The 14,506-nt window shown below is 32.0% G+C and overlaps 1 protein-coding gene across 1 annotated transcript; it reads left to right on the top strand.

The window, feature by feature from the left end:
* Window positions 1–440: 440 nt before the first annotated feature.
* Tace (ADAM 17-like protease Tace) lies at window positions 441–14,109 on the top strand. Its single transcript, XM_088235567.1, has 7 exons — window positions 441–834; window positions 2,042–2,180; window positions 4,079–4,148; window positions 6,789–7,027; window positions 8,582–8,697; window positions 11,759–12,024; window positions 12,644–14,109. The coding sequence occupies exons 1-7, from the start codon at window positions 562–564 to the stop codon at window positions 12,690–12,692; spliced, it is 1,152 nt and encodes a 383-aa protein (XP_088091693.1). The 5' UTR covers window positions 441–561; the 3' UTR covers window positions 12,693–14,109.
* The last annotated feature ends 397 nt before the right edge of the window (window positions 14,110–14,506 follow it).

Below are 14,506 nucleotides of genomic sequence, written 5' to 3'. Positions count from 1 at the left end.
TCGCCGTATTCACCGGACATTGCTGCTTCCGATTACCACTCGATTGGCACTCGATTACCACAAAGATGCCGAAAAATTGCTCAATTCGTGGGCAATCTCAAAACATGAGTCGTTCTTTCGAGAAGGCATATTGTCGCGAAATAGGCATAAATAATGACTACTTAATGACTACTCATAAATAATGACTACGAAAAATTATAAAGGCTTTCTCAGAACTCCTGTACACTTAACTCAATTTTGTTAAAAATGGTCTGTTGGACAAAAACTAACTAAAGCGACAACATAGTGCCAGAAGATGGGAGAAAGTAGTCACTAGCGACGGACCATCCTTTCTGAATGATATGTTCTTTATTCATTTTTTTAAAGCATCAATTTTCACAAAAAAACAGCGAGAACTTGTTTATGTCCCCATTATTATTTTTGTTTTATATTAAAAAAATTGTCTTCTGTATTCATACCCATTACTTTAGCATTCCTTTATATCCATTATTTTAAAATTTCAGTTATTTTTCAAAATATGTTTTGTCATTTTATAGATTAGGTCAAATTCATTTGGATATTATGAACGTATTTTCTTATACCCTTTTCTTTACACCAGAATACTTCAAGAATGGCTATACCCTCTACTTGAACTCTGGTTTGAGTTCAAGCCGTAACCACTACGGACAAAGGGTCATTACAAGAGAGGCGGATCTTGTAACAGCTCACGAGTTTGGCCATAATTGGGGCTCAGAACATGACCCTGATATTCCGGAATGTTCTCCCTCCGCTAGCCAAGGCGGAAGCTACCTCATGTATACGTATAGTGTCAGTGGATATGATGTTAACAACAAAGTAAGTCTAATTTAAAATATTTTAATATTACCAGAAAGAATGGCTTCCCTCACAGGCAATTTAGTCATCTTCGTTTAGAATTTTTGGACACCCTTTCTAGATTCTGCTTGACTTTCTTTCGTCTCCACTGCTCATGTTTCCTTACCTCTCCTCTAGGCTCGGACTAAGCTAACTCCTCCGATAAGTGGAATACCCACTCACCAATCCAACTTAAGTTTCTACTATTGATTTGTTAGTTTTTGATACACAGGGACTTATAAACCTAGTGTAAAGTTACGCCAAGGCATAGTTGGAGATAAGGATGGAAATATCTTTAGTATACCACTATAATAAGGATGGGATTCCATGTGTATTCTACCACTATGCTTAGGTGTAACTTTATAAGTAAAGCCTCTGATTAAACTATGAATAGTATTCTGTATTTTATAATATTAGATTTGAATCACCTGTCGATGGGAGGAGAACTCTCCCGAAACTAGTTTTTTTAATCGAAACTTATATGATATGTTTTAAGTTTTTTCTTTAATATAGTTCTTAATTTAAATTCATATTGATTTTTGTGAGTGCCACACCAGAGTATTGTTGCTTTGGTGGGTACTCCTGTATAGTATATAAAGATAGCGCAAGAGCTATAACGGTCTCTCCATTCGTTTTTTCTTGAAGTCTTCGGTCGTCACATAGCGCACTGGTATTAAAATAAATATTTTACACTGTCCACTATTTATACAGATCTTTTATTAGTTGAGATCGACAGCCATAATTTTATTGAATTGGCTGCAGCACCAGCACACATTTTTTCCAATATGTTTAACAAGGCGTTTTTTTAAATAACTTATCCTGAGTCTTTGTCAGTTTCCACTTATTAGGTTTCTCCCAAGCGTCATTTGGGCTGATCTTATTTCAACTTGCTTTTTCCAAACGGAATATATTTTCCTATAGAATCTAGTCATTCACTTTTAGAATTTTTGAACACATTTTCTCACTGAAATCCAAATGGTTAATTTAGATATTTTTACAGAAGTTGTTATATTTAGTTAATGTTATACAATGTGTAAAGTGCTCTTAAACCCTAGAATAAATGCCTACAAGTATATATTGCTATTTCTTTCCCTCTGGAGATGCTGGAGTTTAATTTGAATACCTACAAATCTATCTCTTATAATCTACTTTCACATAAGTTTATTAAATATCTTTTGATTCATTTTAGAGATTCTCTCCGTGCAGTCTTCGATCCATTAGAAAAGTCCTCCAAGCAAAATCTGGAAGATGTTTTTCAGAACCAGAAGAAAGTTTCTGTGGAAATCTTCGGGTTGAAGGAGATGAAGAATGTGACGCTGGATTACTTGGTAATTATTGTATATTACACTTTATGTATATAATTTATTTACCTTATGAGAATAGTTACAGATTACGAGCAATGCATTCGTAAACACATGCAATAAAAATGCAGTCATCCAGTGGATTACACACTCTGGGAAATAAGTACCAAAGTATAGCACCTACAAGGCTGTCTTTTTCTTATATTTTACAGGTGGGAGATACTAAATACTAGATACTTAGCTGTTTCTAAATAATGATGTTTTTTTTTTAATTTTCTCACATCGTGTCACGCACAAAATATATTCTTTTATTTTCTTTATGTGTTTAGATTTTTTAGTAAAGTAAAACTTCAGGTATCCGGATTAATGAGTGCCAGACATTATCCGGATAATAGGAAAATATCAGGGACTCCCTAGGGAGGAAATCCAGCCAGTCTGCAAGCATTTGGACATACTCGAATATTGTTGAATTAACTACCTCATAAAAGAAGAAGTATGAAAATTGTAAAATTGTTTTCAGGCGTTGCCTAGTAGGTGATTTGGTTCACCCGGATAAATCTCACCCGCATAATAAAGATTTTAGCTCCTTTTCTTCACAAAAGTCAACAGTTAGAAGATTTGAGGAAATGTGTATGTTTAAACATGGGCAGAATGGTGAATGGTACACAGTGTGTAAAGTGGCCACTTAAACCAGCCAAAAACAGGTCATAAGCCCTGTAAATGCCTAGACTTCCATATTCCCTTCTCAAAAATGTTTTTCCTTTTTTTAAATATGAAAAACTCCCTAGGGAGGAAATCCAGCAAGTCTGTAAGCATTTGGACATACTCAAACATTGGGAAATATCACGTTTTTTTAAAAACATTTTTTAAGTAATAAAGGTCCATGAAATACTGTCCAGTAAAAAAAATATTTGTTACTTATTAGTAGCATACAAAATATTTTCATATTTATAATTTTGAATTCTCGCAAAAGCGGTCATGCTTATTTGTTCCTAACCATTCAAATTTGTTAAGAACATTGTCACAAATCTTGAGTCACATTTTTTAAATTTATGTATGAAAATATTTCTCCACAATATCCATATTGACTTTTTGAAAATACAATTTATTATTCTTAATCCGTTTCATATATTTTTTTCGGTATTCGTAGTATGTGATATTTCCCTATTAGATTTACCATTAAATTATAGCAATGTTTTGAAAGAAAACGCAAAATTTACTCTACTATCACTTTTTTATAGCTATTGAAAAATTAATAAAGTGAATTGGAATCACATTAAAAACTTATTAGACATGTCCAGCAAAGTTAATTGCTTTGATGAAAAAACTCTTTTTCGAGCAGCGAAGTCATTTTTTTTATAATAAAGAAATGTTTGCGTTATGATTTACCTAAATATTTTAATTTTGGGGACCATTTTCAACGAGTTGTAAATAACTAACTATTAGAAAATGGGAACCAAGTTGTGGTAAAGTGGGGTGCGAACCTTGGACCTATGATCTGTGAGTCCGCGACACTAGCCGCGGGACCACAACTCAGTCCCTGTTTCAAGCTTTTATTTTCTGATAATGATCCAGATAATTCATAATCCGGATGACTTAAGTTCGGATAAGCGGAATTCTGCTGTATTTCCAAATTGTTCATTTAACCTTTGCATTTCATGAATATATTTTTTATACTTATAAATAATTATAAATAATATGTGTAAATTGTTGGATTAACTGGTAGTATTAATTTATTTTTAAATCTCTATAAGTGTGTATGTTGACCGTTTTTTCTGTCTTGAGTTGGAACATTCACTATTTCTATTAAATTTGAACCAGTTGATCTAATTGCCTTAAATGTAACTTTTGATGAACTGAACACAATATTTTAGAATTACATGTGTATAAATAATTAAAGTAATTGGGATAAAATTATTTTATAGGCACTGAAGACAATGATGCATGTTGCGACAAGAATTGTAAACTTCGGCGAAATCAAGGTGCTGTTTGCAGGTAATGTTACTGTGTCTTTCCATTAATTAGTATAATAAATAGCAAGATATGTGTATGTACGTAGCTTGTTATAATTCAGTTGCTTAAAATATATGGCTATCCTTTTTTAAATTTTTGCTTAATAGTTGTCCAAGCTCGCTGAACCTGAAAAAAAAGTATTTACATACAGTAAATTAATTCTAATTCACAAAGGATTCAATATCTGATTTCAAATCTGTCTCATGGTGCGTTGAGTTTAACTGGGGGAATTGTCCCTGCTAGAGAAAATTACGATGCTTTGTAGACTAGTTTAGTAGAGAGGTATCAGGATAGGGGAGCTTTAGGTTTGTATTATTTTTAATGCATTTTAGATATAAAATGGGTCAATAATACTGCTGCTAGTTTAAATACATTTATTGAGAATTATTCATCTTCAGTTGCCGCAATTAAATAGTTAGGTTTAGAAGATCTTGCTGATTTCATTTGATTAAATTGCGCTATCCGAAAATTAGATAGTCAAACCGCGCAACAATTTGAAATGTTTGTACTTTTGTTGTAAGAAATACATGTAAGAAATTCCTTCGTTCGATGAGCTTGTAAAATTCCTAAAGAGTCGGGCTAAAATTTTAGAATGGACTACTGATTTTCATCTCGAAATGTTAACAATGCATGTACTGGTAATGCCAAGATAACTTTTAAATCATTCTTATTTAATACTGAGATCATAAAAAATTGTATAATACGTCACAAACAGGACCATTTGCAACTTTATAGGTGTGATGTCTTTCAAAATATGCCCGTCAGTAACCGTTTTCAGTTCGTGAAAGCAAACCATAAATTGCGTTGCATAAATTGTCTTTGCTGTACATATTCAAGTCAATTCTGCAAATTCAAAGGTTATTGCAAAAAATTACAAAAGCGTCATCATTCATTATTACATTTCGAGACTTCACACAATAATAATACAATGTCCTCGAGGGACGATTCAAATCAAGAGACCAATGTATCTGATCCAGTATTAGAATCGTGTAATCTTCTTTCGCTATTCGCTTGGGTTGAAATACCTAACATCAGCCCGTCTACTTTACTAACATCTCGCAAACCGCAATTAAAATCATCTAGTTCAATAATACTTTTAACCGCTCAAGTTTTAGCATATAAGAACACTAATAATAAGCATGTAAACAGAAGCCTGATTGATAACACATCACAACATCACATCATGACATGAATGTTGCAATAAATTAAATTTACAAATATTGCTGCTAAATAAATCGACTCTTAAAGGTATAGGTGTAGGTTCAAGCCCTATTTGAGGACATACGAATTTACCTATTGAATCCCGCGTATATTCATATAGTTATAATATACAAGCCTTGGTTGTAGATACTATCATAGATAACCTACCACTGCAATATACTGATTCCTCAAATTTATCTTATTTGATGGATGTTCCGCTGGCAAATAAAAGTTGGAATATACTTAGCCAAATAGATTTTTTCTTGGCTCACAGTTATTCCGATATATTTTATTGGGTGGTCGTATAAATGCACCACATCCCGCTCCACCGTTGTTAGAGACAACACTTAGGCATATTATTTTGGGTAAAATCCCAACTAAAACCGCTGTCAAATATATCACCCCAGCCAAAATCGCTTATTCTGCTCCTTCCTACTCTCTGGCCGCTACTCTTGCTTACTCTCAAGGTTCCTTTTCGCAGAGAATTTCTAAAAGATCCACAAAGAAGGGTTCTACCGACTGCCTCAGCCTTGGTTGGCTACGAACAAGCTTTCAATACCCAATCCATCATGCACCATCACTGAGAGTCTCAAACTTGACTGTTACTTTTTTTCAGTAACGTTTTTGTCCTTTCATGGACGATGAAAATTAAGTAAATGTAATATGTATTGGTTCCCGCATTTTCCATCACATTCAACTCAATAAAATGGCAGATCTTCCATCATACCAAATACAAGAAGCAAAGGCGTATGCACTTAGGCATCGACAATGTTAAAAAAAAAAATATTTTTAAGTATCTGTCTGTTTGGCAACTAATGCGGTATAAATAGACCTCGCATCTGACTTATCTTCTGATACCTTTTTTTAGCTAAGTTTAAAAGATATTTATCTCATAGAGGACCTGTGTTTTGTCTATATCCAGATAACAGCATCATAAAAGTCTATCCTGGAAAGGACGAAACCATTAGGATCATTAAATTTTTTAATTTGGTAATGTATCCAAAATAAAACAAGTTTATTGGATTATAATTCATATCGATGAAAATTCAAAATGCTCAACTGAAGAGGCAAGCTTTGCCCTCTCCCGACTCAATAGTAAATATTTTTGTATTTTTTATTGGTGCACCAATACAGTGCTCTATGCACCATCAGGTGCGGAAAGGGATTGATGATGATGATATTGCAATAAATTTAAAAGGATAATATTAATTACTAAATTATACTTTGATAAGGAAGCTTGTGTAGTGTTATGTATATGTTGTGCTTCAAAACCGGTCAGTAAATAAATAAATATTAAGTGGTTAAAAACAAAGTGTTTTTATTTCAGATTTCCGTCTATTTTTGTACGACACAATATTGCCTAAATTTAATATTGATTGGTATAATATAACTTTAAGTCAATAAATAAACAAAACTTTTCAGTGACAAGAACTCTCCATGCTGTCTGGGATGCGCGTTTGTGGCAGCGCAGGCCGTGTGTCGCGAGGCAGCATACGCGTCATGCGAGCGAGAGGCGCGCTGCTCAGGAGCGGCGGCCGCGTGCCCACGTGCACCTCCTGTGGCAGACGGTGCAGCGTGCGCCGAGCGCGGGCGCTGTCGCCGTGGGCGCTGCGTGCCGTACTGTGAGACGCAGGGGATGCAAAGCTGCATGTGCGACGTCGGTGAGTGTAACATGGTTCAGTTCACTTGAGATGTACTACCCAAAAGGAATATGGGCTAAACGCGGCCGCAGCAACAGAAATAAGTGTTTTGTATTACCGGCAACTTAATCCCATATGTTTATCGTTGTCGATTAAAAGTCCTTAAGCAACTTCACTGATCACAATGGAAACGGACTGCGATAATAAACTTGCGCATCCAAAATATGTTTATCGTGGCCACATGGCTGAATGCCAAACGTCAAAGTTAATGCGAGTCATGTGACAGTTTGCACGTTTGTCGTTTATTGTCCTTTGAGCTTTAAGATGAATGCCGATTCCTTTTTTAAATATGTGACTTGCTGACCACCGGATTAGTGCAGTATGGCAAATTTAATTCAAATTAATTCATTTACGATGATGACTTTGACGCCGTAAGATTATTTACTGTGTTCAACAAATGTTTTATTTTATTTATGTCTCAAATTGAGTTAAAAAAATATATAAAACATTGTAACATTTTAAACATACAATTTCAACATTATAATACAAATTTATTTTACTTCACATAAGGTTTTTATTTTTCAGTGTTTTCCATACTTTAATTAATAGAATAATTGAACATTGCCATATATCGTAATGTGCAAAACTTAAATATTTTTTAATGATGACATATATTACAAGATGTTGCCACGCGAGGTTGAAATGTGGCAGTGTTAAAAAATAAAGTAATACCCGATGGATAAATTTAAGTCAATATTCCATTAGAATCAGTCAAACAATAAACATTTTTGTATTTATTTAGAATAATTGGCAAAAAAAAACATGTTAATCACGTGGTGTCGCCATGGTGGCGCGATCACTAGGAGGAATAAAGTTATCCGCTGTATCTAGTACACATGGTTTATGGAAAATGTATTAATTTCCGTATAAAGACCATGTTTATATTTACTTGTAATATTAAAGGTCAATTACAGTAATTACATGTAGATAAATATATACTAATAGAATCTGCACTAACAGAACGTAAATACATTATTTAGCAAAGACGAAACAAGGACAATAGAAAAATGGAAGCCAATTCTCTTACATTTTATATTGTATTCATGACAAATAAATCTACAAAAAACAGGAAGATCTAACCTAAAGAACTTTACGTTTTGCGCAGAGTCAACTAACTACACATTCTGGATATAAAAATGAAAGTAGCTTTTAGAAGATTAACAAACACAATATTTTGATTTCTGGTAACACTGTTGGGAAACATTTTTTTAAAAATTCTGATAGAGATAGGACATCACTTAAATATAAATATCTCTTAATCATTTAAGTCTTCACCGATTGTTTTATTTATCAGTACTTGAAATATTTACCATATCGTGGGATAATTACTACAACTAGGTAACTCAAATTATTATAATATTTGAATTTAATGAATCACTACTTGCCTATTTGTAGCATTCATGGAGGAAGATAGAAATGTGTTTTTAGTGGGTGACTCAAAAATGCTGATTTTGAAGTGAAATTCTGCGATATGGAACCAAACATCCTTTAATAACTTGTTTTGTTTATCTGCAGTTGCTGACGCTTGCAAGAGATGCTGTCGCATGAGTATGAATGAAACGTGTTTTCCAGTTGACCAGCAGGATATACTGCCTGATGGAACCCCATGCATTCAAGGATTTTGTAACAAGGTAAATTTACTAATTATCACCATCATTGAACCCTTCTCCACATTTATTAGTGCATAGGGCACTTAATTTATACTTATAATTAGAAATCAAACACTGATTTGAGTCTACTGAACACTTTATTTTATTTTTACAAATATAAACATATAAAAATAAAACTTCGTGACAATTGTTTCGCCTTATTAGGGCATTTTCAAACGAATGTGAAGATTATTTGGATTGAATGTCCTTATATAGTTATATAATTCAAGGTACTTAAGTAGAAAACAAAAATAATCTTATGAACTATAGCATGTACATTAATCATAATTGAGGGAAAAACCGATGGTTAAGGGTGAGGATAAGTGTTTAATAGGTAATGGGGAATTTAGGTATTTATATTTGAATTTCGGGGAAAATATAACAAAGTAAGTATTTATTGACATACAAGTATGTATTGTGAGATAATTAATGAAGCCTTATAGTTTTGTAAATTTAGATAATTGTTGTCGAAAAAAATATCAATAATATTATAACAGGTTGCTGTTCATTTAAATTTTAAAACATGATTGAAATATTATGAGGAAATTTATATAAACATAAATGTATTATCAAGTTCGCCTGCATAGAATTTTCAGGTCCAATTTCAATAAAGATTTCCAATATTTTAAAACAATATGGAATAAACGTAGCTTTCAAAACAAATAATAATAATGGAGCTATTTTAAAAAACTCAAAAGATAAGATAAATATTTTAAAAAACAACGGTATTTACAAACTTGAATGTAATGACTGTAATGCAGTTTACGTGGGACAAACTGGGCGTTCTTTCTTAACTAGATATTCAGAACACATAAGATCCTTTAAAAATAAAAAACAAGATTCTCAATTTGCCAATCACTTAATTGAAAATAATCATAAAATTCGTATCTCAAATAAACCAATCCCATTACACGTTAAAAGCAAAGGGCGTAAACTTAATATACTTGAACAATTAGAAATCAATAAATATCTAAATAATCCTAATTTTAAAATAATAAATGAACAAACCAACCTAATATCTTCACCACTATTAAACATATTTAAATAGACTGTTATTCTTCACTTTGTTCCTTTTTGTACACGCTTATATGACGCGTAATTAATTAATACATGAATCATCTTACGATTGCATTGATATATTTTGATAAGAAATTCTTAAAAATAGAAATATTGTATGATAATACATTTATGTTTATATAAATTTCCTCATAACATTTCAATCATGTTTTAAAATTTAAATGAACAGCAACCTGTTATAATATTATTGATATTTTTTTCGACAACAATTATCTAAATTTACAAAACTATAAGGCTTCATTAATTATCTCACAATACATACTTGTATGTCAATAAATACTTACTTTGTTATATTTTCCCCGAAATTCAAATATAAATACCTAAATTCCCCATTACCTATTAAACACTTATCCTCACCCTTAACCATCGGTTTTTCCCTCAATTATGATTAATGTACATGCTATAGTTCATAAGATTATTTTTGTTTTCTACTTAAGTACCTTGAATTATATAACTATATAAGGACATTCAATCCAAATAATCTTCACATTCGTTTGAAAATGCCCTAATAAGGCGAAACAATTGTCACGAAGTTTTATTTTTATATGTTTATATTTGTAAAAATAAAATAAAGTATTCAGTAGACTCAAATCAGTGTTTGATTTCTAATTATAAGTTTAAATATGGAGTTCTACAAAATAAACACCAAATCAATCAACACTTAATTTATAATTAAAATGCAGCTTATTTTAATCATCTGTTGTGACAGATGTTGTGACACCTTTCCTTCCTGTGGGAAGGAAAGGTGAACATCTTACGCTTCAGGTACCAGTCCCAGGATAATGAAATCAGTGTAAAACCACCTTAAAAAACAATTATTCCATGTCAAAGCAGCCATCGAGACGAAAACATTAGTCCAGGATTCTGGCTTTATTTCACACGTATAACTGTGTTCTTCATCTGCCTGGCCACAGACTGAAGTTAACAACAATTTCATCTCTTTTTTATATCTAAGCATTAAATCAATCGCAAGTTAATTCTAAGAAAAGGAATAAATAATTAGGTACACTTTTGATATAACGATACCACTCATGCACATGAACATATTTGAGTTTGTACTTTTATTGACATGGACATGAATAAGTTCTCCCTGTTTCCCGACAGATGGTGTTATCTCAACCTTTTTGCATCAGACAATACTACAGCCAACTTCATCATGAAGCTCACCATTAGGCTTGAAATCACAGTATATGTTATTCTGCCAAAGTGTAAACAACATTTTTTTTCATAGAGTAAAACACATCGCATTTTGTGCCAAAAAGAGTATGTATTTGCGGGGAATTTTTTGTATTACATTTTTTTTTAAAACTGCAGCTAAAGCACATAGAATTCTTGTGAAGACTTACGGTGATCATGCTCTGTCGGAACATCATAATCTTCATCGTCATCGTTTCTGCTCTGCACCATGATCAGCTGGGTGTAGTGTATTATGAGCTCTTTAAACCCAACGAAACCATCGCGGGAGATCACTATCGACTATAATTGATGCGTTTGAGCCGCCCATTGAAAGATAAACGGCCGCAAAAAGCAAATTAATTTTGCAGCATGACAAAGCTCGGCCACATGTCGCAAGGCCAGTCAAAACATACTTGGAAACGATCGAATGGAAAATCCTACTCTACTCGCCGTATTCAACGGACATGGCTCCTTCCGATTACCAGTTGTTCCGATCGATGACTTATGGTCTGGCCGAGCGGCACTTCCAATTTTATAAAGATGCCAAAAAATGGCTCGATTTTAAGATAACATCAAAAGATGAGTCGTTCTTTCGAGATGGTGTTCGTATGCTGCCAAAAAGATGGGAGAAAGTAGCCACTAGCGTTGGACAATACTTTCGATGTCATATTCTTTACTAATTTTTAAATATACATTATTAATTTTTGCGAAAAACCAGCGAGAACTTATTCAAGTCCCCAATAAAAGATAAAATAATCCAATAAATGTGTCTTCGTTTGTAATGTCTCAGGGCCTCTGCGAAAAGACTATACAAGATGTGGTGGAACGCTTCTGGGACATAATCGAAGATATAAATATAAACAAAGTGCTGCTATTCTTGAGAGATAACATCGTCGGAACAGTCATCTTGGTGACAGCAATAATATGGATTCCAGTCAGCTGCATCATCAGCTACTTTGATCGGAGAAAAATGAGAGAAGACGACAAATATTATAATTGGGTTAGCAAGGATGACCTCATCCACTCGTCAGATTCTAGGAGAGTCATCCATATAAGGTAAGATGGAATAAAAACATTTGTTTATTTTTTCATTCTCATTTTCATTTATTTAACTACTATTAAATGCTGACGGATTCGCTAATTTTTCTAAAATTAATTGTATTTTGCTTTCTAATTTATAGCACATACTTTAGCTTACACAATCATTTATTAAGCATAAATCTATAAAAAAATTGCATACCTACAAAGAGCAGAATTTTTTAATAAACAATATATGAAATATATACGGGACATAGTCCATTTTTCACATAGGTACAAGTACATGTAATATGTATTCACACAAATTTATTTTACTAAACAAAAACAATTCATATAAATATCATAGATACCTTGTAGCTTAGTTATTATTGAATTGTTAAAAATTAATAGAATAATCAGATATAATTTTATTATTCATAAATCTTTAAATTTCAATTCAAGTTGAGGCATAAATCTTTAAATTTGTTGTGATGGATGATTCTATCCATCTTTTTTATTTATTTTCATTATAGATTTTTGCAAAATACAACAGTACTCTTTAAAATGTTTCTTGGGAATGAACTAACCTCATATACATGTTATGGGTTTTTTGCATTATCTTTTTTAAATTTTGTATTTCTCCGTTATTATTTTCCAGAGTTCCAAAGCAAAGAATAAACGTACCAAGTACACAGTCTTCAATGTAAGCTGAACAATGCCATAGAATTTAAGTTCGAATAATGTATTAATTATTTAGTTATAAGGTAACATAATATATAGGCAAGTTTTACCAAACATCCTAAGGATTTTTAAAGATGCTACGAATATTGAATTGTAAGGTAAAAGTATTATTAACATTAATAAAAAAATATCGCCTGACATTTAACACCCGAGTTTATATTTGGGTCCAAACATAGATTAAGAGGGGCACATGAGCGACCTCTGTGGAGTAGTAGTAATACGTAGTATCGGGATTTAATTCCCAGTGAGGTCACTACTATAGTCGAAAGTTTTGTATGAAAAAGTTAGGTGCGAGCAAAATACCCATGTTTAATTTATTTGAAAGTTATGTTTTATGAAAATTTACAAAATCCATGTAAATTTAAGCATTTTGCATTATTGGTCATTCTATTCTATGTTCATTTTAACATACATATATGTTTTGGCAATAATGCAATAAAAATGTAACAGCCATTTAATACTTTTTTGCCATACACAATATTTTGTTATTTTGTTGTACAAAGGGAGGTGTGCAATTTGTTTTTTCAATAAAACTCAAATAGTTTAGATATTTCCAAGATCTTGTCTTGATGTCCCTTATGTTTGTCAAGGCATCTTTTCTTATTTCAAAAAATGTTTTTAACTATTCTTTTATTGTAATATTAAAACCCTATAAATTGTATAAATGGACAAAGTCCGTTAATAAATAATTTTGATATCAGTATTAAGTATAGACATGGGAATTATGTATGGAACACAATATCGCTCAAAAGCCCTCCTCGGCTTCTCTGGCATGACATCATTCTTTTGTTTAAATTTTCTACGACATTTTGACATAATTAGGGTTATATCACACCAATATGCCGGATTATCTCATTCTTTCGGTCTGGAATTGTTGCTGGCTTCTCGACATAGACTTTTTAATTTTTTTAAATTAAAATTTTTTTTAGATTTAAAAAATCATGTGTCATTATATCATTCACCTTAATCGCTAAGCCAGCCTCACTTTAAAAAAATCCGCTGAATCCGCTTGCCTGAAAACTGCACCAAACTGTAACTGTTTGTGAATGCTTAGGTTTATCGACAATCTCTCTTGGATTTTCAGCTGCCCAAATGCGGAAATTCTGCGTAATAACTAATCTATTGAGGTAAAAATGTGCCTCATCGCTGAAGATGATCAGCATTGAGTTCCTCTAGCATCTAATTGGTGAACATACGGCACTGTATAGCACTCCATTATTAGTTTCCCATGTCTCTAGATATCATTTGTCCAATATATTCATAAATTTGTCAGAAAAAAAGATGCATAATTCAAATCATTCACCTCCTTTTGCGACATTCCTATATTAGTAAAATTTTAGCATATAGATTAAATGTTATATTGTACATAAATTTTGTTACCAATTTATTATATTGTTATTTAGATTCAATACCTACCTTTTTATATATTAAAATTTTTAAACACATATATTATATATATATATGTATAAATAAAGTTTTTTTTATTTACTTCGGTCAAAAAGAATATCTAATAATGGTACTATCTTATAGGATAGTGTTTGTTATTATGTACATTTTTATATAAATATATTCTATTTTATATTTGAAGCACTAACTTTGTGGTTATTCATTATAATAAAATAAATAAAAACAACTTTGTTTTTAACCAATAATTTTTTATTATTTATTTTTTTCAACCGACCGGTTTCAAAGCAAACAAGCTTCTTCGTCAAAGTTTGACAAAGAAGTATGTAAACCTTGATGGAGAATCTTGTTTGCTTTGAAACCCATCAGTGGAAAA

This window comes from Micrasema longulum, unplaced genomic scaffold (assembly GCF_059751315.1).
Source record: "Micrasema longulum isolate JH-2025_06_02 unplaced genomic scaffold, ASM5975131v1 h1tg001401l, whole genome shotgun sequence".
In the NCBI taxonomy this organism is placed as follows: Eukaryota; Metazoa; Arthropoda; class Insecta; order Trichoptera; family Brachycentridae; genus Micrasema; species Micrasema longulum.
The sequence above is the reverse complement of the archived record's forward strand: the minus strand, read 5'-3'. Positions and strand labels throughout refer to the sequence as shown.